Here is a 25,041-nt window from a genome sequence, read left to right on the forward strand (position 1 = left end):
CTGACTGGAACCTCCACTTGTGGCCTCTCTGCAGTAGCTGTGCAACCTCAACAAATAGGGATCAAAATCTAATTCAGTGGCACCAAAATGCTGATGTTCTCCATTTTTGTAATAGGAAGGCCTTTCTAAGTTCTTTAGACTACAGAATAACCTTTATATTTGTTTTTAATAATGATACAACAGAGGAAACAATGTATCTCTAGTGTCCAATTTTGCATCCTCTGAAAGAAGTGGAAGAAAACTACATCCTCTGTAGTTTCAGTGATGGAAGCTGAATTAGGCCCATAACTTCATGACTGAAACAATTTGAATAACTTACACTGCCTGTAGCAGAAATACTCAGTAACTACTTGCAACCTATTTTCTTCAATTGGCTAATTTACATAATTTTTTCAATCCGATTTAAATGTGTAGCAGTTCTGAAGGGTAGCAACAAATAAATTTTGAGTTAAAGGAAAATAAGTATTAATGCTAGGTAAGTTTTGAAATAAGCTGTGACTTACAAGTGATGCAAAAAATTCTATTTGACCTATGAAAAAAAGAGTTCTCCTTCCTCTTCAGTGCAAAACCAATAACTTTCGGGCCAAGTCTATTTTTCTACCCAAATTTATAAAGCAGTAAAAATAGACATTTAAAGCATAAGCTCACTGAAACTCTTACTGGAACAATTGCTGTTTATCATATGTTAGCTGTATCTTTTAGCATCAAAAAAGAATCATGGCCAGTGTAATTTCCTTTGAAGCAAAGTGTGTACCTTTGCAGTGCTGGAAGAAAAATGTTTGTGGATAAGGCTGGTAAAGCCTTTGCACAAACATTGGCAGCACTGTGCAGCTGGATGCCACTTACGACTGCAGTTTCTTTTGCTGTCCCTTAACATGCTCTTTTTTTGACAAGTAGCAATTTTATTGTCTTTGCAGCTGGCTGCTGAAATTCAAGAGGATTTTTTTCTTTGTTTTTTTGTTTTCAATTCTGAATGCAGAGGTGAAAATTCTGTTCCTTTTAGTTCTACAGAAAGTATTTACAATTCCCCCAGGAGGCAATCTGAATACAGATTTTTCTCTTACTGTCAAAGCGGTAATTTACAGGTGGATGTTTTTTCATTGTGGGTTTCAGCACAGCCAGAAGCTGTACTGCACACCAGTTCCTGAGCCTTGCCAAGGTAAACTTGTGCAGTGACTTTGGGGTCAATTCAAAGAGATTAGATTCAGCATTATATGAAATTGGACTTTAGTCCTTTCAGATATGTCTTCTGAAAATGACTTTATTTTTACAGTTTTTAAACTTTTAAAATATTTTTTTCCTTACACACTGGTCTCCTTCCTTCCCCCAAACATTCACACTTAGGGCTGAAGTTTTGAATGTCTTTTCCTTGGTAGTGGTCTCTTTCCAAAGACAGTTTGAAATCCCTACAGCCATTCTCAAGTTATGGGATTTCCTCTGGTACCTCCTGATTTCCAACAGGGCTCATTGTTCCCTCCCTCAGTCCTATGTGTGATGTTGCAGCTGTTACATAGGTAGTGGATCATGACTGGTTCTTCCTTTTTACAGACATCTGCATTGCACGAGGAATTACATTCACCTGAACCTCTTCACCTCTTTTATCCTCCGGGCTATATCTGTCTTCATTAAAGACTCAGTGGTGAAGTGGATGTACAGCACAGCCACACAAGAGCACCAGTGGGAAGGACTTATCTCCTTCCAGGTAGGGGCAGACACTGTGGTAGTTCTCAGGATATTGGAGTCATCACTGTGGTGTGTCTGCACGACAGCAGGTAATTTCATTTTGCACAAAGAGGGTTGTATAAAATGCTGTTCTTCAGTCCACGGAGTTTCTCTGAAACTTGTAGCACAATGAATGCGGTTGTAGTTGTGCCACCTCAGGCTTGGTACAGGCAAGTAGTTGATGCCGTGGCATGTTTCTCTGCCTGTGGGAAGTTTGCCCCTACTAGACAGAGGAAACGTGAAGAGGTGGATTTTTGATACATATACAAATGCCCATATCTTCTTCCCATGCTGCAGGTTCATTTCTTCTAGCAGTGACAAGAGGGCATTCATTTCCCTAAGCCAGCACCTTTTGTGATAAGACTGTCCATCTTGTACAATGACCAAATTAGTTGGTCGTTCTTGGAGATCTTTATAATCTGTTAATGACAGAGAAAAGGGAAGCATCTGATTAAAATGCAAATTTGAAAGCATTTAGAAAAGCTTTGGAGGAACAGGCTAATTAAATACTTCTAATCGAAGGGAGAGGCTATACAAGTCTTGTGACTATGATGAAAGCATGCCTTTCCCCCTTCAGATATGGAATACAAAATGTACTTGAATCTTCAAAGAAAGGGATTTTCATTATTTGTATAGCTCTTACGATTCTAGGTCATGGGTACAGCGTTTGCAGCTCCAATACAGTGTTGGGGTCGTAAAGGGTATGTTTTCTGATGCATAGTTAGTACCCATCCTTTTCTGACACTCTGCCTAAGGCTTGAGCACTAATACCACACGGTGAATCTCATATGATCGTTGATTTCTTCGCATCTGCAGTGTATCAATTGGCAGAAAATAACATTGTAATACATATCTTAAATGGTTTGGAAATGTTCCCATTGGATTGTCAGTCATTCCCTCCTTCCAGAAAAACCTAGGCTTTATGCTTTCGCACGTGGTTTATCCAACAGTGGTTTAATCAGAGCTGATGGATATATTAATTATGTAATCAGGTTTCATACTTACCTAAATCCCTGCTGACCACCTCTCTGTAATTTACCAGCTAAGAGAGATTTTGCACTTAAATGTGATGCACTGGGCAATATTGCTGTTCTAGCAAAAATCTTTTGCTTTGGAAAATAGTCAACATTATGGTATCCACTATTTGCTCTTTAATAGAGAAATTCTCAGCTGCAGAATAGAACATCTGGGGAAGTGAAAAGACTGACTGACTGCAGTTGATACAGTACCTTTCACTTGCTGCTCTTCTCATCTTTGTGTTGCGCTTTTCAAATTATAAGCCATTGCTTATTGATGGAAAATGTAGGACATGTTAACTTTTAAATTTTTTTTTGGAGGAATGTTGTTGAAAGCATCTATCTGCTGTGTATAGCACCTATTACTGGCTTCTGTTCTTTCAGTACTCAAATTAGCAAGCATTGTTTTGAGGAGCAAGAGTAGGAGAGAGAATCAGTGTGTTGGGTTAGTATCCTTTTTTTCTCAGCCCCTGTTGCATTCATTTGGGCTGTGCTTTCTTCTGTCATAGGAATCACTCAGCTGCCGCTTGGTCTTTGTGATGATGCAGTATTGTGTGGCTGCAAACTACTACTGGTTGCTGGTGGAAGGCATGTACCTGTACACACTGCTGGTACTTTCAGTCTTTTCTGAGCAGAGAATTTTCCGGCTTTATCTCTGCATTGGCTGGGGTAAGTTGATCTTTCCGTTTGTCCGCCTGTGGCTGCGTGCACCAGCAGATGGTTTAATAGGAAAAAACATTGTGTGTCTATTGTAGTGCTGCCCAGTTCAAGTCCTGCACTCTCCATTCCCTTTTTGTTCCTGATCCCTTATCTTGTTTGAGCTGGAGGGTGCTGGGCCAGCACAGCTCCTGGATGCTTGCAGCGTAGAGACTGCAAGTGGGCTCATAACAGAGGGGCTGTGTGGCACCGCGGAAACTCCCTAAACCAGTGGCAGGCACATGGTACTCTTCCTGCAAGACATCAGCTTCCCAATACAAAAGATGTGCAGGTGATTCCAGGTGAGTGTGGACTTTCCTGCACTGCCCTGCTGCATCTCCTGAAAGTTTCCCGTTACGTTCAAAGATGTGTTAACTACTTGTAGTGCAAAATAGCAATGATAGCTTGTATCTGGTCAAGGATAACAGTAGAGAAATGGTGGCAGCATGAGCTAGGGAGATGCAAAGGGGCTGATGAACAAGGGGCTGCTAGCAGGGAGCTGTCAGGTTGGTTATGTGGGCAGAGCAGGTCAAGCAATGATCGTCGGGCAAGAGAGTGGTCAGGGTGCATGTGCCATGGGCATCTGTGTGCTTGAGATTAAAGACTGTGATGCCTTGAAATCGGTTGGTTGAGCCAGAGTCGCCTTCTGTAGAAATGCTAAAGCTTTGATTCTTTCACTGTCCAGTTAGCCTGAAAATATATTACTGTTCAGGATTAATCCTATTTTTCGAATGATCTCTTGTGTGTTTTTATTGTGTTCTCTCCCTTCCTCTTCTCCCCCCTCCCCTTTTGATGGAAGTCAGGCAACTTTTGGAAAGCTGAAAATAAATCCAAGTAAATACTGCAAGTGCTTTCACAGATACTAGTTTGAACACTTGAATTGCTTTCACTCTCCTCCTCCCTCTATGGATTTGCCAACTGTGAATGTTCTAGGAAATTAGTTCACTGGTAAAATGCATGTAAATGGCTTACTGTGAATTACCCAATTCTACTGAACAGTGATATATGAGGAGCAAAGGCTTTCTGGGCACATCAATGGGAATAAATGCATGCAAGTGATAGCAGTTTTGTGCTGTAGAGTTTTAGTTATAAAGTTCTATATCTTCCATTATTGTTTTATATAGGACATACAGCAATAGCAACAGCATCTTGTATAATATTTGAACTATGTATGTTTTAATCATATTTTATGAATAGCCATACCCCCAATTAAAAAAAAAAAGATGGGGGAGCTCTCCTGAAGCACTGATTGAGGTCATGAGAGGAAATAGAAAATAAATTAGAGCAAAATTATATCTAGCCAAATTCTGAGGGTATCGTGTTTTGTAAGTAAGGGATAGGATGGTTTTGATCTGAATCACTTCTAGTTAGAGTCTGTCTCTTGCAAAAGCAGAAGGCAGAAACAGAAGATGCTATTTTGTTTTTGTTCTTCCTTTACAATGAAAGTTTTGCTACTGTGTATTGAATTTCTGGATGAGCTTGTGGCAATGCCAGAAATTGGCACTAGGTATATGGGTTTCATCCAAGCTTCCTAGAAAAGCTCTGCCCATGCCATTCAATCCTCATCTGTACAGCATCATGCTATTCCAGCCATGGCTGCATGTGCAGACCTCACCAATGATTCTCTATCTTCAAATGCAGAAGCATCTGCTATTTCATTGCTCCCAGATTAGTTATACCAGATAACAGTTTCATCTCTAACAAGTGGAAAGAGATGAAGATTTTTTCCCACTCTTTCTTTCTTTCTTCACTGGTGATTCCATTTTTGGGTGCTCAGGTCCCTCACCAGGTGCCTTTCTGCTGTATGCAATGCCCAGATTTTTTTTTTTTTTAGCAGCATGATAGCCTCAGCATAATGCTGAGGCTTCAGAAAGCCAGTAGGTTCCTGTCTGAGCTGAGAGTCTTGCTCTTTGAAATAGTTTATCAACTGTAAAAATAAAGCTGGATCAAAAAATAAATATCTATTTGATTGTCAGAGCTGATTTGATACCTTGACTCTTTGTTCTGTTGATGAATTCTCTTTGAATTATCCTCTTACAGGATAATGTTTTAACTTGTTCATTACTCATCATTTGAATATTTATGTTTTAAAATTTCATATATGTATTGTTCACAAACATGGTGGGTATTAGTCATTTCATCTTGTTATTTTTTTCTAATTATAACTGAACTTTGTGATCACTCACAGACCATATGATATTGTTTTTGCTGTGTGAATAGCTTCTGCAATCCCCTGTGTGAATCGCATATGTTTGGGCTTGTACTTCTCTCAAATGTACATATGAATAAAACTGTGTAGTCTCCTCAAGGTTTTTGTACACCTGAATGTTTGCACATACTCTTGGTCATGATGTTTGCCCTATTGTACTGCTTTTGAGGAACAGGTCTCGGAACAAACAAGAAACTAGAGCAAATTATTTCCTCAGGTAATCCCAAGCAAAACTGTCATGTAAGGGCCAGCTTTCAAATAGGTAGAAATGTCCCAATACCTATTTCTCTGCAAGCGTTTAATCTACTATATTAAATAGTGCTATATTAAATAGTGCTATATTTTGTTGTAACAGGGGAAAAATGTCCATGTAATAGTGTAAATAAAAAAAAGTACTTCACCCATTTTATGTCTAACGTGATCATTTCATCTCAATTCAAAACATGGAAAGGGTAAACCTGCTTTTCAAATAGAAACATATAAAAGATACCATACTTAGTCTGTGTTTTCCTAGGAACAGTTAGCAGACAGGAGTGTGAAGAAAAAATTAATAAATATTTCCCAAATATATTTTTGCTATATGATAGTTTCAGGTCAGTTCTTAATGTTATTAGATGGTAGTCCATTTAGTATCAGTTCAAATGAGTAATTATTCTTTGCTGTTGAAGTGTGTTATAAGGGGAAAAATCTGTTTATCTTGTGTTACTGTACTTTGCAAAAGCTAGAAAAGTTATAAAATCCTGTAGACCTAAGGATACTTATGTAGTTTTACAAATTGGGAGTCATTCATATCGACATCCTATTGAAAGGATTCTATAAACCTTCCTGATTGCTTGTGAGGTAACTGTATTCCTGTAATGGCCACTTCCTTGCTGAGATTTCATGCCATACTAGGCTTTGAGATGACAGGGTTAAATTTTTCCTATTTCACTTAACATGGAAAATGTCTTGCTTATGTCGTCTTTTTCTTGGTAAAAGCAGACTTTCATACATTTGTGTCAACCCTGAATTCCACATATCTTACTGCAAAAACAATGGTTTATGCCATTTTCAAAGCTGATGGGGAAAAAAAGGCAGAAACACTAACAGCATCAACAAACAAAATTCTTAACAGGCTAATGGCAGAGCAGGTAAATGAGTTGTTCCCTTCAGTCTGGAGGTCAGCACAACAGTAGCTAAACAGGATGTTGATTCAGATAGTCATTATCACTTGCAGAAAACAAACCTGTTGCTATACATTGCTGGTACCTGGTGCTTCCTTCCTCTGGTGTAAGAGAAATCCTTGCCCATGGATCTCACCTTCTAGAGAGAACAAAACATTTGCAGAAGGAGGGAAGAAAACAGCAGAAGTACAGAGATCAAGATGATTACTCTTTGGGTTGGTTTGTTTCTCGGGATGTGCAGACTGCTCTTAATCAGGGTTTCCAGGACACCTACTCTGTGTTCATCATGTCTGAGCCAAAGTGAAGAGTCACTGAGTGTGACATTGTCTTCAAGCAGCTGTGTCAGTGCTATACAAAGTAGTCTCTGGGGAAGAGCATTTTATACTGTAACGCTGCTGTATGCATCTTTCAGCAGCTTTTAGTGGAAAAAGGACTTGTTCATATTCAGAAGTGGGGAGGAGGGAGGAATGGGGAAACAGCAGCAACATCCCACAGTGACTGTGTGTGACATCCAGGTGGGAAGAATGATAGGAGACAAGTTTCAGCACTAAAGGCTAAGAAGAAAATTTTAATAAAAAGCTAAACATTCTCTGAGCTTCTATGGCAATTTTACACCCAGCTGCACTTGCAGCAGGGAAACTGCCATAAAAAATAAATAATCCCCTTCCTTCCAAGCCTTGGCAATCCAAACTTGCTCTAAGGAAGAATACTTTGAGGGAATGAAGCTACCAAAAGCAGGAAGCCTGGCTAGGGTATCAAAATCTGCATCCTGAGTGCAAGGAAGATCTGACTGGAATAGAGCTGGTAAGGAACCTTCCTTCTGAACCCAGCATGAACTCAGTGTAGCAACAGGATGCATTCATTGCACTAACCACGTCTTGTCTGTTTTCAAATGAAAACTGTATTCCAGATAAGGATGTGAAAATGGTTTTTGTGTCCAGACTGATCTTGGTAGAAGATACATCTGTCAGGAGTTTCTCTTAATTCTCTTCACTTTTTGTCTTCTGCATTAATCTCTTTCATGCTTTTCCTTTTTTAGAAAGAAAAACATCTCATCTTTTCTTCTCATATCTTCAATGCTCTTACTCTTTCTACATCTAGTCATATTTATTTATCACTTCTTTCAGTTCCTCATCACATTCTTGCATTTATACATCAAGCAGTTGATCAAGTCAGACTGTCCTGGATGGTTTCTGAGAGAAAGAGGAGGATTGGAGCTCTTCTGACAGCCGTAATGTCCTTCTGGTTTGTGTGCCTGATTGTCTCGGACGTTGATCTTCTCACTACTTGGAAACCAGTAATGTCAGGTTACATCTGAAATATGAGCTTATACACAAACTCATCAGTCCTAAAATGCTGTATTCAGAGTATGTCCTTATTTAAGGGTCTCAGCAGGATGGCAGCGCTCTGGTACTACGGGTACTACAAATTTACCTCAGGAAGAATCTCTAATCAGTACGTGGGGATGAGGGGAGCCTCTCTTGCTCCTCATACATCTTTCTCCCCTGAAATTGCCTTTATGTACAATGCAAAGCTAGAAATATCGTTTGTAAGAATGAAAACTTGCTTGCACATCGAGCTAAGGGAAAGAAGGAAAGGCAGTATGGAATAGCACCACCTGGTGACACCTTTCCTGGTAACTGCTACGTAGTGGACTCCGGAACAAGCCTGATCTCAGACCCATTAAATGGAGAGACTGATTTCTACATGCTGTTACCAGGCCATGGTAGTTTCCATTAGCAGCTCCATGAATTGCGCTCCTCCCTGCTAATTAGGGCAAGTGGAGCATAGTGAAAATGTCAAGCTTTCTTCTCTTACCTACCCAATCCTATTATCATTCTGGATAACGCCTGGTTTTCCAACTTTTTTTTTCTTACTATACAGACACCTGGCCAGGTGTAGAATAGGTAAGCTAGAGTGAAAATAAGTAGGTCATGCTGCTTATTTATGCAGTGGGGTGATAACATGTTGATTTGGCAGTTCCATTACTTTCTCATCATCTATAATATATATTAGTATCATAGCCTGTAATTCAGGTGCCCTGTCCCCTGTCATTTGAAGTTGAACTTTATTAGCTGAGCTGTCGGCATGCTTATTTCCTAGTACATTTGACAGATTTCACAGTCATCATGTAGTGTTCAAAGATTTTTGCTCAGTTATCAGCCTGCAAGAATTAACATGGCAGAGGCTATTATGAGCAGGCTGTTCCAGTTTCTGGCATCTTCAGCAGTGATGCAGTACAGACAAGAGTAGATGTTACCATTTCCAGAATTCAGAGACCTTTCTGTGGTCGGTTAGTCTGGGAAAAGATCAGTCTCAGAGCTTTCTGTATGAAAAAAAGCAAAACCAGAAAGAGTTCAGCCTATATCTTAAATAAGTGCATCCTGTAAATGGGTGCAGTTTTTTCTCAGATGTCTGATATTCTTTGAATAGCAGCAGCAAGAGAAAGAGGTGTAGGACTGAAACTCAAATGCACCAAGAGAGCTGCATGTTGAGAGCCCAGGACTGGAATACAATGCTGATTCTGTTAATGAATGATAGTCTTCTGTAGAGTTTGTTCAAGGAAGTGTATACAGTTTTCTTCCACTGCCTGCTGAAGCCAGACAAATTTCTCTTGACTGAGTGAAGTAACCAGAATAATATTTGCATTTGTGCCAGTTAATGTAGGTTAATTAGGTATCAAGATTATAAAGTAATCTACGGAGAGCCTCAGTGATCCTTGCAAACTACAATTATTGCGGAGATGCTGCAGTCTTGCTCTTTTGCTGTTGTGAATGACTTCTACAGACTTGAGGTGGATTAAGGAATGTTCTTGGGGCAATCTCCTCTTTAGATCTTGACTAGGGCTTTGGAAAACCGGATGCATTCCCATCTGCTGAGAGTGTGTCCCAGTTTTCAGAGCCACCCATTTCTTAAGGTGAGACTTTGTGAATTTAGTAGATGTCCAACAGTATCTATATAGAACTTGCACTGATGTTCAAAGCTTACGTGTATGTATTGCACTGTTAAGTCTTGGTGTCTCAGATTAAAATGTGTATTGCTAGCATGGAAAATAATGTGACTGATGGTGTTGCAACACTAAGGCACCAGGGGCCTGCAACACAAGTGGGAATGGACAGAGGATGTTGAAAAAGGCACCTTGTACATGCTGCCTATTAATTTGTATAGTATTTGCATAGCAGGATGTTGGTGTAGCTCAATGATACCAGCCTCTCTCTAGCTAGGCTCTCTTGAAATATAATATTCATAACAGATTCTCAATTCAAATGTCAAGTAATGTGATTAAACATGGAGAAATTTATAATGTATCCAGAAGATGGAGATATCCACAAATCATTATAATTGTCACTCGATATATTAGTTCCCTCCACTGACATACAGCCTTTGTGCTGTCAGTGTTGAAGTCTTATCTGGTTTCATGTTAAGATGTCTTAATTCTCAGCAAAGTCAAGAAAGGAATAATTCAAACTAAAATTAGTTTCTGTGAATCAAAGGCTCATTTGTGTTTGGAAGTGATTTGCCGTGAGCCTGTTCTTAATCTCTTATGCCACTATCAAAGCAGCACGGAGTTCTTAGTAACTTTGCTCCCAAAATATTGTGTACTCTCAGTATCAGGTACATCCATGGAACATGTTCAACCACTTGCCCCAATAATGTCTTCTCGATTCATTATCTTTGCTATTATTCTAATTATTGGTATTTTTTTCTTGCTGCTCTTTATTATCTCTTTTTTCACTGATTAAGGAGAATAATTAGTCTTTTGTGTCTGTAGTATTTAGCTGTTCTGATAGTAGAGAAAGAATACAGTACAACAAGAGAGAAGGTTTTTACTGATAATACCCACTACAGACACTGCTTGTAGATTTTCATACTGCAAGAGACCACCCATTTCCCTGTGGCTTCTGCTGTTGGGAACTGTTTATTTACCCTGTGCAGCGTTTGTTGCAGTGCTGCACACTGATGTTCTTATGCTCCCTTACCATAATGGTTCTTAAGAATGCAGTAACAAAGCACATTAAATGTTGCCCTTCCTATACAATGTACATACAGCATCAGAAACTGTCCAAGGAGGTACACAGAGGAATTATACCATCTTGATCCATCCTTAGGCGGAAATTCCTCACCCTGCTCCTTGAGCCTCAACCTGCTCTCCTTCCTTGTGGGCTTTTTTGGCATTCCCTGTACTGAGAATTGGTTGGTAGATGCACTTTAAAATTATTTTTCAAGACCTAGACATTTCATAAATGAAAGAAGTTAGTTTGAGAGCCTTTGACATTGTAAAGCAAGTAAAGACTGCCAGCTTGTTTGGCTTTTCTCTCTTCTCTTTACACCCCAGATAAACTGACCAACCATAGCACGTGCACTGTCAGGTTAGCACAGGACCAAGCCTCTTCTCAAGACCAGATACGTCTGCTGTCTTTGCTGCAGCCACTCAAGTCCGTGCCAGTACTGCAGCCCAAACTTGGGACTTCTCAGCGGGGGAGGCCTGAGCACACTTGCTACGTGTCGTGTGCCCACGCTCCCCTTTGCCACTGGGGATACGTGGGGCTGAGTGTGCTCCAGCCCCGATGCCCATAGACAGCCTGAGCTTGGTGCTGCCTGAATACAGCGTAGCTGACCCACAGGCAGAAAGGTGGATGCAAAGGTTGGGATCAGAGTGTACTATGCTCCTCTCCAGCGTGAATATAGAGACCAGCAGAGCTTCCAGAAATTTCGTTCCCTTGGCCCCTCTGTGAAACTTTCTGCGGAAAAGCTGGTATATGCCAAGTATGGGGGTGACGGTCCGTTTTTCATTTTTCATGCCTGTTAGGAGCTAGGTGGGGGCCCAGGCAATAAATGAGTTACATGTATTAGTTACTTGCAGGTTAGATTCCTCTTCCCGCCATTGACAGCCATCTGTGCTGGGTAGGAGCTGCAACCCTGTCACCAGTTAATTATGTTGCTCATCATTACGTGGGGGGTTTGTCTTTCTCTCTGCTTTTCCCTGTCTCTTAATGTCAGTGTCAACCTTGTCTCCTCTCTTCCCAGGTGTGCCAATGCTGTTTGTTATCCTCTGGGGAACTGTCAAGTACCTTTATGAAGATGAGGGGTTTGTTTAGTTCTGATTTTTCTAGCTATCTCATTTGTGCTGTATGTGTGCACCGGCAGGTCATTGTTTGCTTTCTGTTCGGTGTAGTTTGCTTTGGCAATGTGCTGAAACCTCACATAATTGCTTCTGTTTTGTCTGAAGGTCTTGCATAATATTTCAGAAAGGAGCATATGTTTCTTTCTGATCAGAACTTTCTGCATGTCTGAACAAATCTGTCTGAACGAATGTATCCTTTTGCAGGTCAAGGAAAGGTATGTTTTGTTTTTCTGTAGTTAACGTATCAATGGTAGAAGTCATTATACCCAACCAAGACCACTCCTGATACTGTGCCTTTGGCAGTAGCCTTTACAGTTATGCTTCAGAGGAAGGCAAAAACCTCCTACAGGATTCTGCCTGCGATTTGTGGTGGTTAGCTTATGCCTAGCAGCAGAGATGTGATTGTCTGTTCTTGTTTAAGCTTCTGTTATTTAGATCTTCTTAAAATAAAGGCACATTCTCTGTCTGCTTATGTTAGTCTTGCTGCAGTCAACTATACCGCACACAAGACTGCTGCAGAACACAAAATACTTTTCGTCCACTTTTACCACAGCAGCTGCTCTGAAAAACTGCCTTTATATATGCTTCATGTACCAAATAGCATTCTATGTTGTTGTTGTTGTTGTTGTTGTTGTTTGGTTGGTTTGGTTTGGGTTTTTTAAAAAAACAAAAACAAAACAACAACAAAAATAAAACACAAAAGGGAGGAAAGTGGCTTCCTCTTCTTAGTGACAGTGACTGCCTGGAAATATTTGGGTAGCTTTCTTTGTGATTAAATAAATAACTTTATGCTATTTCCTTTTTATTCTAAATATACTATTTACTGGGTCTTCCTCTTACTTAGTTTCCAAACAACCCGGCCAGCACTTTTGTAGAGGGTCCTTTTTTCTTGTTGTAGCCCCCCCCCCCCCAAATTCTTGCTGGAGAGGTGCTGCAATGTGAATATTCAGTGTAGTCAGAGCCACCCCCAGACTTTTTTCTGGTGTTCGTGAGTATTAAAAACTGGCTTTTTTTTTTCAGTGTCTTTCATAGTACTGAACCAGTTCAGTCAAAGCTGTCTTTTCTGGGTTAAGTAATGCTAGGATTTTCTGACTTTCCTTTTCAAGGTTGACTTGATAATATTCCGTAGCAAGATTGTGGCTGTACTGATGTATTGCAAGTTTTGTTGAAATTATCAGAATAGGTATAGAGAACATGCGGCCTCTGAACAGGCGATGTTCCATGGGCATATCTTCCCATTGATGTAGAAAATGTATTCAAAGTGCTCATGCTGAGCCCCCTACATTATGCAGTGCTCAGAGCTGATTTATGTTTTCCATTAAGGAAAACTGTCACTCACCGCCTTCAGCAGACCTTAAAAGGGGCAATTTTGCACCTTATTGAATCTTCTAAATCTCGTATAAATATTTGTAAAATACAGTAATAAATAACCACGTGCAGCAGCTTCTCTGAAAGGCAAGATTTCTGTGCCTTGGGCGGGCATTTGCTGGAGCAGCCAGGGATATCTTTCATGCTGTTTGCCATAGCACTGTCACCATGGATGTGCAGTGGGCTGTAAATTTCATTTGTGACTTAACTACTTCCCTGGCTATGAGGAATAACTCGAAGTGAGCCTGGTCAGAGTTGGGACTTTGAGGCAGTCCTGTGACCGTAGCCATTTGAATGAAGGACTGAAGCCTGCAAGACTTATTTGCAGACTGGCTCCTTCCTTCCTTACATGTGCAAGTGTAAACTCCTTTAGAAAGCAGTTGCTGTTTTAAAAAGTGAGCTATTGAAAAAGACTTTGTCTAGATTACAAATAAAATTAAAAGCAAGCTAGGCTTCTTAGTTGTTAGACTGTGCCTAAAGAGCTGATACTTACACATCTTTTTTTCTATCTGCAATCAATTATGGGAGCAAGACAGCCAGCCTACAATCTTTTTTTAAAAACGGAGGCATTCGGCTGTATCTCTTCAAGGTGAAAATTCAGTGTTTTAATTTTTAGAAAAAGAATACCAGATGGGTAAGCAAAGGCAGAAACTTCCCAGTAGTGTTGGTTTCACTGGACCAATTCTCTATTCACAGCTCTGAGGCTATTAGTTGCCAAGCATCTTCTGAGTGGTGCTGAGCAAACTGCAGGGCTAGATCCCAAACACAATAGATGTTGGTGTATTTATCAGTGTGGCAGTCCCAGAAAGCACAAATGGACAAGAAAGCATGTACAGATCTATCAGTTTTATTTTCTAGACACTTTAATAGCCGTGACACTTTAATTGGGCTGTAATGGCATTTTTATTGCACGTATTTGTATAAATTTAAAAGTAGCTAAAACTGCTCTGTGCCACAGGAAGCAAATTAATACACACAGAAATGTAGCAAAGTTAATGTAAAGAATCATTTCTCAGCCTCTGTCGTTATCAGGAAATTTTAAAATTGCCTCTGCTTCCACTGCAGCTAGTCAGAAAATTAGAACTCCACTTCCAGCCATGCCTATTATCCTGCTGGTCTTGAGGAGTTCAAATAAAAATAATTTTAAAGGCTCCATGAAGCTGGCTCCCCATCACGCGTACCAATTAAGAAGTTCTTCTGTTACTCAGATTCCAGCTCGGGTACGCTCGTTGCACACAGTATGTACACCTTTTTTTCTCCAGTATCTAAAATACAATTGAATTGCAGGTTGTGGAGCTGCTGGTTGCAATAATATGCTTGTTATATGCATTAAACTGAAACTGAATGGAAAAATGAAATCCTGAGCCCTTCTTGGGCTTGCAGCACCTGCAAGGGAACATGGAATTGCCACAGCCAAGCTGCTTCACTTTCCTCTCTAGTATGCGAGCGCACGCGGGTGTGGTGTTCTATGTGCTGCACGGTTTGCTAGTTTCTCTCAGGTTGACTGTCCCGTTACAAGGTTGAGGAGGGTTTACTCCCCACCAACATCACCCAAGCTGAAGTTCCATAGCCCTCTTAAGAAACCCGAAGGAAAATTGAGCATATATATGTTTTGGCAGATGAGATTTGGAGATGAAGAGAAACTTGTTTTGTGAAGGAACCTATGTTTTCTGTAGTGCAGTGTCATAGTTTGTTTCACAGCCTGTGTAGGTCAGAAACCTGCTGGCTTTACTGGTGACTGTTGCTTTGGAGTAATGCTGAGCAATGTGGCAGGAGACTAACAAAGTTATTTCACAGAAATATTAAGAATGCTGTCGCTGCAGCAACAAGTGCAGTGGCATGTGAACACTGCCCCAACACCTGGGCCGTTGTGCACAGACATGGCCTGTCACACAGTCGGGGGTGGCTGGCTGTGGCCAGGGTGGGACCTGAAAGAACTAGATGTACAAACCCCCCCAGTGTAAAGTTCACTTCGAACCAGTGATCCCAAACTGTGGCTTTCAGGCATCACTTTTTTTGTGATTGTTCTCCAATATTACTCAAGGACACAGGAATTTAAAAAGCTAAAATGAAACTTATGGGGAGAATGAAGTATTATATTGCCTGCAGCATGTTACTTACTTGGCAGAGGGCTCAGCTGGCCAGCAAAAGCTGGGAACTGTTGCTCCCATCTTTGATTTTACTTGCTTATAACTTTTAAAACTCCCTTTGGGCCTGAAACCTGTACATATACAGTGAAGGAACTGGAGTTTGCTGCCTTAATTGCTTTCTCCTGGTTGAAATTAGTAGGTCCTTTTTGAAAATAAGGACAAATAAAATAGATGACTGATATAAATTTTGATATGAGAAAAGTGATGGTAGGTTAATGGGATAACTAACAAACAGTTAAATAATATGATGACCTGACATTGGAGTCTGAAGAGTAATAAAAAATAATGCAGAAAGAGGAGGATAAGAACCATGCAGGAAAGGTCTGACTTAAACAGAATCCCCCCCTTCTCCTTTCAGCCACATGACAAATTTGACCTTGGTTTTAATGGAGTAAATCTTCATAATTAACTGATGATCATTCATAGCAAATTGTGGAGGAGAGCTAGCCATTAGTGGGCAAGAAAGGCCGGTGAGTAGTATCCAGTTGGATTATGATAGCTGCAATAGTACAAAGCATTCAGTGTTTCTAAGAAGCAACTGCATCTGTTTCCATGTCAGCATGATGTGCTTTCCTGGTATCTAGTCCTCAATATTGTTTTCCATCTGCATTGCTGTGACAGAATGAAAAGCAGGGGATTTTAGTAATGTACTGAAAGTTTTTCTTCTTGTCTCCTTTTTGCCATCTTCCTAGTTGCTGGACCAGAAACTATAACATGAATTACTGGTTGATCATCAGACTGCCCATTCTCATCGCCATTGGGGTGAGTATGGGGCGCGTGCAGTGAGCTAGCAGATTTCCATGAGAACAGGACATGATATAGTACAAAGAGCAGATGTGCGCATGGCTGTTGTGCATGCCCAAAGGCTAATAACCTTTGAGGGTATTGACATTTTAATTCAGAAATGTGATTTTATGAAACCAGATTGGTTTCTGTCACTGGAATTTCCGACTAGGATTTTGTTTAATTTGGCCACACACTGTCATGTTGTAGTGGCAGCACATGATAACAAAACAGCATGCTGCAGCAATCCAGTTAACTCCCCGGTGTGCAGAAAGCTATGGCAGATAGTACAGGGAGGTAGCAGATAATATCGCAGGTACTGGGCTACAGAAGAGCAACAAGTTGTGTGGCATTGTGGAGAAATGCCAAGTCCTGCAGCCACAATACTGTGTCAGTCTCAGACCTCCAGACAAGGCAAATGAGACAGCCCACACCTTTACTGTGTCTCCTTCCCCAGAGATGTAGGTAAGCTGCCCTGCTTTGTTTAGTTTTCAAAGATGACTTGTACATTCACAGAGGATGTAGTTAGAGCACAGTTCCTTAGCAAGGAGTTGAGTTCCGTGGCAAATTCTGCAGCTGCAGAGTAGCAGGATGCACAAACCAGCTTTTTTGAACGCTTATGCACATGTGTTTCTTGATGATGATATAAATCCTTCTTTCATTTCTCCAGGTAAATTTCCTGATCTTTATCAGAGTTATATGCATCATCATCTCCAAACTACAGGCTAATTTGATGTGCAAAACTGACATAAAATGCAGGTATGTCATATGGCGGTCTGACACTTTTCGTGCCCATCAAAATGGAAGTAGACAAGGAGGTACATGAAAGGAGTGGATTGACAAAAGTGGTTAAAGATCACAGGACTTAAGTAATGCACAGACGTGATGTCACACATTGGTATGACTGCTTGGACAGTCAGTCCCCAGAAAAGCCCCCTGGTGAAGCCAGGGTAGGTGTTATACCTGTGTTATAGGTAAACAGAAGGCTTGATCTCTGAGTTCGTCGCTTTGCAGTCTTCCATAATACTGGATGGATATTAATTAAGCAGATGTTTTTTAAATACTTGCAGCATATGCAAGTACTGGATGTTAAGGTCCTTGAATGCGTCCAGAGGAGGGCAACAAAGCTGGTGAAAGGGCTGGAAGGAACGTCCTATGAGGAGCAGCTAAGGACTTTGGCCTTGTCTAGTTTGGAGAAAAGGAGGCTGAGGGGTGACCTCATTGTTCTCTACAGCTTCCTGAGGAGGGGAAGTGGAGAGGGAGGTGCTGATCTCTTCTCCATGGTATCCAGTGACAGCACACATGGGAATGGTTTAAAGCTGCGCCGGGAAGGTTTACGCTGGACGTCAGGAAACATTTCTTTACTGAGAGGGTGGTCAAACGCTGGAACAGGCTTCCTAGAGAGGTGGTCGATGCCCCAAGCCTGTCAGTGTTTAAGAGGCATTTGGACAATGCCCTTAATACCATGCTTTAAGTTTTGATCAGCCCTGAATTGGTCAGGCAGTTGGACTAGATGATCATTGTAGGTCCCTTCCAACTGAAATATTCTATCCTACGCTATCCTAATTTGAAAAAAATAATATGAGTGATAGGAATAAAAGCTTTAACTCCAATGAAGATCAAGATAGGGGTCATTTTGAGTGTTGCTCCTTGTTCTTCTTGCCAATTGTCATTGGGAAAAACTTTCAATCTTGAATGCATAGGATGTTTCAAGAGAGATGTTAGGGTTATCACAGAAATTTTCAATTTTTATTTTGCAGGCTTCACCCTGTCCCTGCCTGTATTCTTCCTGTTATTTAATCACCTTGCTAAGATTCATGGTCACATCCTTCATTTCTGCATCTTGGAGAATACTTTTGTATTGCAGCCTGAAAAATAATGTAGCAATAACAAGTTAGCTGTTGAATTAACCAGTGTGGAACTACATGCTGTGATAGCTGGACTGCTACTGGCAGTTGACTTAGCTAGTTTGAAGTAGAGTATTTCAATGCTGCAGCCTTCTAAGCTAGACACAGCATGTATTTTGGTGCATCCTCATCAGGGGATAGATTTGCCTTGTATGTTACCTACCTTTACCTCATGTGAAATTTTGAAAATCCTAATGTGTGTTTAGAGCTCAAAGCAGAGAAAAGGACTCGTTTTAATGAGCTGTAGGCTTTGTTTTCATGCCTACTGGTTTTTTGAATATATGTGAACTTTATTTGCCAGGGTAAAATTTGTGGTGGTGGAAGGGGGGGCATTTTCCAGTTCTGATGGCTTGAAGCCATTTAAAAGTCTGACTGCAAATTTACCCTGTCAAGGGAGAAAGCCCTTGCCCTCATGACTTCTGCAAGTAGTAGGAAGGTTTGATGCAGGTGCGCCATTTCTCAGAGGTTCATGTTTATTCATTTCTTCATGTTGCATGTTCAAAAATCTGCTGTGTAAACAGAAAGGCTTTATCAGAAAAGGATTTACCCAGTAACAGAGCCTTCTTCACTGACAAAGACTGTAGTCTTGGTGTTCTGTCCAGAGGTTGGTGGTTATAGCTAGAAGCTTTGGGGAAGTCTTTTACCCAGAAGAGTTCAGTTCATTGGTATGCTTCTGATGATAACAAGACCAGTAGTCAGAGATTCCTGTATCAGAATTTTTTTCCTCCCTTCTTTTCTGCTCAGAGACACTGGAAAAGATTTTGCATGGAAGGAAGACAGAACTGCTATGTTGGAATATGTTATTTTAAACAAGGACCAGTCCAAGTGCCCTAGAAAGTCACTAGCTTAGATATGTTTGTGTATAGAAAGGAGAAAAGTGTTTTGCTCTCAGGCCAGTCTTTCCTTCACCTCTCTACTGTTGCCCATTCATTTGATGAGAGAGAGCTCAGTGGTCAGTATGGCAGCAAATCCCTTTTCTCTACAGAAGGACTGGAGTTGTGGAGAAACTTCTCCCCTTGCTCAGGGAAAGGCTTTTCTTTAGGGAGGTCTTAATTACCCAGGAAGCCTTTTCATATGACTTTGCATGGCTTCCTGTTTAAGGCAAAGCTTCCCAAGTATCCCTGCTAGAACAATTAGCATTCATTAAATAAGCTAGGGGATTGCTGTACACCTACACAACTCCCTTTTTTTACCTAGGCGGTGTCTCCAGAGCCAATTCAGCATCAGCCTCCTGCTTCTACCTCTAACTCAGGCAGGAGGTGGTGGAGCAGAGCCTCCATCACAAGACTTGCTGGTAAGCTGCTCATTTAAACAAGCCCCCTAATGCAATGGTCTGCCTAGGTCCACTAGGGATCTGCATTTCTGCTTACCTGTATGTGTGAACAGTTTAATTTCAGTAGTTGCTTTAATTCACCATCCCTCAGTCCTTGTGTGTCAAGGACATTGGCAGGCCAGTGGATGGGCTGACAGGAGCCTTGCGCTTGGTATGTAATAACCCCATGCAGCAGTACACGATGGGCACTGACTGGGGAGAAAGCAACTTTACAGAAGACCCAGGGATGCTGGAGAACAACAGGTTGAACATGATTCAGCAGCGTGCCCTTGTGACGGCGTAGGCTGACTGCATACTGGGCTGCGCTAGCAAGAGCAAAGCCAGAAGGTTGAGGGAAGTGACGGAACCCCTCCATTCAGCACTTGTGAGACTGCTTCTGGTGTCCAGGTTGAGGCTCCCCAGTCCAAGACAGACATTGTGTTCTGTCCCTCCAACCCCATGGGACTTGCATCAGTTTTGCACCAAGCTAGTTCAGGGGCTGGACCAGGTGACATAGAAGGAGGTGCTGAAAACTGGGTTTATTCAGTCTGGAGAACAGAAGACTAAGCAAGGATTTAATTGCAGTCTTCAGCCACCTAATGGTGGTTATACAGAAGACGGAGCTGGAGTATTTTCAGAGGTGCACAGTGAAAGGACAAGGGGCAGAGGTCACAAGTTATAGCAAGAGAAATTCCAATTGCATGTCAGAAGTGAAAAAAAAAAAAAACCAAAACACAGTGAGAGTGGTCTGATGCTGGAAGACAGGCCTGGAGGGGCTATGGAGGACCTTGGAGATACTCAAAACTTGGCTGGACACAGCCCTGAGTAACCTGCTGTGAACTGGAGTTGGACCAGAGACTTCCAGAGGTCCCTTCCAACCTGAATGGTTGCATGATTCAGAATAGCAGCCAGCAGATCTACTAAGTACTGACAGCCCTGCTAGTTGAGTGATTTTGTATCTACTGAATTGTCTCAAGACAGGTTGTTGTGAGACGTTGATAGGTTCTGTGGCCCAGGATAGCCGTATAAACTCCCATGTGAGGCTCAGGCATCTTTCATTATCCCGCTGAGTGGCTAGCATGTATGTCTATCAAAAGAGAGTTAAGGACCGTTCTCGTGAATGTTTTCCTATGGTAGTATCCCTGAGCATTGCTCCCTCACAGGTGAAAAATGTTTTATTTCAGGTTGGTTTGTCTTTTTTCCTTTGGTAGCTGTGTCTTTGAACTTGCCATTTAAATCATGGAGTCATCACTCACTTTAAGACAGTTTAACTGCTTTTACAAAGTGTTCTGCAGTTATGGTTAGTTACAATCTTTTGAAGATTTACCACACCACAGAGGGAGGAAGGAATAGCAAGTACTCCTCCCTTTGCCAATATATTTTTAAAAGATTCCAATTATTGATAGATTATTTCTTTCAGGCCATCAACAAGGTAGGTTTTGGTCATCTTTCCCACTTACAGATGGGGAATAGGATACACGAGAAGACATGTCAGGTACAAGAAAGCACATGGCCGCCTTCTGAGTTTGGAAGAAGATTTTCCAGGTGAAATACAGCCAGTAGCTGAATACAGAGCTTTGCTCTCAGCAGGAAGGGGTCTGCAGTGGAGTGGCAGGGGCAGTTAAAACATGTTGAAAACTACTATAAGGTTGTTTTGAGGATTATTATTTATTTTTTTTCTGCAGCCTCTGGAGGAGGACCCTGTGACACAAAGTGGGGCAGTGGCTTACCAAAGTTGACAGTGTGTCAGAAACAATGCAGAAACAGTGACTCGCAGTGATCGTTGGGATCAATGATGATATACTCAGTGGCACTGTTTGTTTTCTTTCTTTGTGATCTTAGGCTGGCCAAGTCTACGTTGACTCTGATCCCGCTGCTGGGGACCCATGAGGTCATCTTTGCCTTTATTACTGATGAGCATGCCAGAGGGATGCTGCGCTTTGTGAAGCTTTTTACTGAACTCTCCTTTGCTTCTTTCCAGGTAGCACTCACACTGTGCCCATGTGGATAAGATATTTTTTAACTGCTGTTTGGGGACTTGCTTTCTCTCTCATTCATTGCATGTTCCCTGTTCTTTATATTTCTCAATTTAGCACTGGATGTTACAGGATTATGACAGTGGAAGGGAAAGTATGAGGACTAATTTTTAATAGCCAATTTAGATGTTAGCGTCACATGCTCTTATTTTTGATGTCTTAAATTTACAATAAACTGGTATTCCTATCCATGTATTAATATCTACTTCCTATGCAACACCTCAAGGCAATAATGAAATTGTCTGTGATTTTCTGTAATTGTATAATGGCATTGCTGAAAGCAAATTTTGTGCTTTCTCTAGTGTTTTTGATACTCCTTGGAAAATCTGTGCTGTGAGAGGTAGCTGTCTACAGCTGTAACTGCATGTGAGGAGGATGTAGGTTTACTGTGATTTTTATTTAGCTGTTGCCTTAGGTAAGGCCATTTCAAAAGAGTCTCCTTGTCTAAGGGAATCATTATTCTTCTAGTTTCCCTGCTCACCCACTCATTTCTTGTTTATCAAGCACAGAGCTGTATTTAAGATCACTGGGGATTGTTCACTTATGAAGTGTTTATAACTTGAAACCAGGTAAGGAAAAAGAAGGGGAAAGGAATCTTTAGAAAAAAATAACAGGTTGAAGAAAACAGTAGCTCCTTTTTCCTAAGATTGTGTGCTTTGAGACATAGTTTGGTCAAACCTCTCCTCTGCCATCAGAGCTGTCAGGGAGCACAGATTGTCTCCATCTTTCAGTCTTATATGGGACATGCCAGTGTGGAGCCTCCAGCCCTCTGCAGGTTTGTTTGGCAAAGCGAGGGAACTGCTCTGCTCACTGCTCTTTTGGTTTTTGTTGATTTCAGGGGCTGATGGTTGCAATTCTCTACTGTTTCATCAATAATGAGGTAAGAGAGACACTAGTTGTTCCAATTTGCCTTATCAGCATCCACTATAGGAAAAGGAAATTGAAAATGGTCTTGAACTGCTAAATTGTCCTTGTTCAGGACTTTTACTGTTTTTTACAGACCCTCCTCTGTACAGCTACACAGGATAACTCCTCAGACAAATGTTGTTGGAAGGAATTCAGGCATTATAATTTAGGGCCACTATTTGTAGACATGAAATCTTGCAAGTTGTCTTGCTCACAATTGTATAGTTTGCACTACTGGAGCTTTTCTTTTATCAAGAATTATAGCTGCTCTTCTTAATCTGTCTCATAGTGCTGCTTATTTGCTTGTTTTGGTGAATGTGGGAGTAGAGCCCGTTTTAGTCTGAGAACTCAACTCAGCTGGCTGGTGAGGTTGGAGAGTCCTCTTGGCTAATGCCTGTATAGTTTGGTTTCGTTTGGTTTCCCTGTGGCCCAGCTACTTGAAGGACATCATCGTGCTCTCATTCAAACTGAACCTCACGGAGTGGTGAGCTCTCCCACAGGCCCAGAAGAAATATAGCCAGGGCTTTGAGTTAATTGATTGCAAGTACCATCTTCTATGACTCCTGCTAAATCCCAGCCCTGCTGGGGGAAAGAGTAGTGTTCTGTTTCAGTATTGCAGGAATCTCTCACGTTGCCTTCTAAGTGATTATTATTATTCATTCATTCAGCAGACAGGTTTGCAAGGGAAGCAAACACTACTGATTTGGCAGCACGTTACTAAGTTTAATGCACATCGATGTGTTTTACACTCATGCTAAATCTACTTTTAAACATGACACGGTAATTCAAGAACACCTATTGAGAGACAGGCCTCATCGAGGAATTGGAATCAATGGAAAAAGGTTCTACTTGTGTCATTATGGCCAGGGTGGAGTCAACAGAAAAGCAGCAGGCATCCTGAATTAGGCCCTGCAGGAGACCGTTCACTTCTGTAGCTTGTAGGTAAGATTTTAAGTGAATGTGTTAATTGTATTGCTTACAAAAGTCAGAGGTGGATAGCAGCAGGCTTTGCTGAAGTGTGAATTAGAGAATATTTGTTTCAAATCCCTTGTACAGCTTTACAGGTGTACTTTAATCCTGAAATGCAGCACCGTCTACTAGTGCATCATGTATTTCTTTTGATTCACTTTGGCCTTTCCTCATACATTCCCTGTGCAGCTGCAGCCAGGCCTCTCATGAGTAATGCCCAATAATTTCCTCCATGTGATACAAGGGCAAAGTTACATCATAGCCCAAACTTTACTACAAGCCCTGAAACAGGTAGGCTTGTTTCATTTGAGGAAACTTACTGTGAAGTAGCCTACCTACATTTCTAAGAGGTCCTCCGAATATCTTGTTGCTATAGTTCTTGCCTTTGTAATGTAATTCATAAAATCTAACCACAATGTGCTGAGCTTCACAGAAAGTTGATAGACTATCTAGGATGAATTATTTTGCTTGTTCCAGCTCTTGTTAAAAGAAGGGAGAAGGATTTTGTCAAGCCTAGTCATCAGCATCCATAAAATAAAGCCATGTAAAGAGTTTGATTAAGTCAAGTCTCTTCTATTTCTTTCTTAAACTATATGAGAAACTTTCCCTAAACTAAATGAGAAATTGTTTTTCTTCTGACAGACTATATGTGCCCAGAGACTATCCTTGTTTGCAATGTGGTCTATATTTTTATTTTTGTCTGCGACTCATTGACTCCTTTTCTTTTTCCTTAACCATACAGAATGAAAGTTTTTTGCAAGTCCTGGTGCCAGATCAAGAGTAGAAAAGAAGCTAGAAGTGATATTAATGTCCTTTTCTAGTATCTACTTAGGGAAAAACATAAAAATATGTTCATATTTCAGTCATATTTCACCTGAAAGATTCTGGATTTTCTCTGATATTGCTCTGAAGCGAACAGCAGGATCTCATCAGATTACCTGTTATCACCAATGTTCTTTGCAAAATGAGCTGGGCTTAATATGACCAGTTTTTCTGCAGTTAGTGCTACTTTCTATAAGAAATACTCTAAACCACAGAGATGCTGCCTTTTTCCACCAGAATTAAGTTTAAGCTGGTTCAGGGTTCATTCTCTTTTTTGCCTCCTTCCTACCACAATGGAAGCATGCTTCACTCTCTTCTACCTCAAAGAATCTGTCCTGACTCCAGGACTCCTGAATTTTTTTAATTAATGCCCAATCTTCCCTTTTTCTTTTAATTTCTTTTCATTCTCTATACAGACTATCTATTGAACTCCTCCACCAGCTCCATTCCATCCCATTTCAGACCTACTTTCCTATGATTTGTTGAGATCTTTTTTTGCCAAAGTTTAACTTTTTTGTAATCAGATTCCAGATTCATTGCCACACTCTCAACATCCCTGCCTATTAGCTCATTAAGCTCAATCAGCTGCTCTCTGGGAGAAGTCTTCTCCACCTTTAACCTCCATGACCATCTTTTCCAAGTTCTCATACCTCTTCCTTTTCTCTTTCAAAATACTCTACATAAAAATTTTCTGTCTTCCCCTTTATTATGGGAGCTTTGTTGTTGGTTCCCTTTTCCCTGTATAGCTTATTTCTGGGGAATCTTATCCACGCATGGAAGTTACTAGACTAATTACTTTGCTGAAAGATCTGTAGATCTACTTCTGTGCTCAAGAACTGCCTCTTTACAAAATAAAT

General features: G+C 40.9%; 1 protein-coding gene across 1 annotated transcript in view; it reads left to right on the plus strand.

Annotated features, from left to right (window-relative positions):
• The window catches only part of GLP1R (glucagon like peptide 1 receptor), an 88,578-nt gene that overhangs the window by 61,323 nt on the left and 2,214 nt on the right, over nt 1-25,041 (plus strand). The window contains exons 6-12 of the mRNA XM_072857735.1: nt 1,549-1,702; nt 3,248-3,407; nt 11,835-11,895; nt 16,142-16,211; nt 16,903-16,991; nt 21,294-21,432; nt 22,326-22,367. Of these exons, the coding sequence (XP_072713836.1) occupies nt 1,549-1,702; nt 3,248-3,407; nt 11,835-11,895; nt 16,142-16,211; nt 16,903-16,991; nt 21,294-21,432; nt 22,326-22,367 (715 nt within the window). The remainder of the gene's footprint in view (nt 1-1,548; nt 1,703-3,247; nt 3,408-11,834; nt 11,896-16,141; nt 16,212-16,902; nt 16,992-21,293; nt 21,433-22,325; nt 22,368-25,041) is intronic.

Source organism: Ciconia boyciana, chromosome 3 (genome assembly GCF_034638445.1).
Source record: "Ciconia boyciana chromosome 3, ASM3463844v1, whole genome shotgun sequence".
NCBI classification, from domain to species: domain Eukaryota; kingdom Metazoa; phylum Chordata; class Aves; order Ciconiiformes; family Ciconiidae; genus Ciconia; species Ciconia boyciana.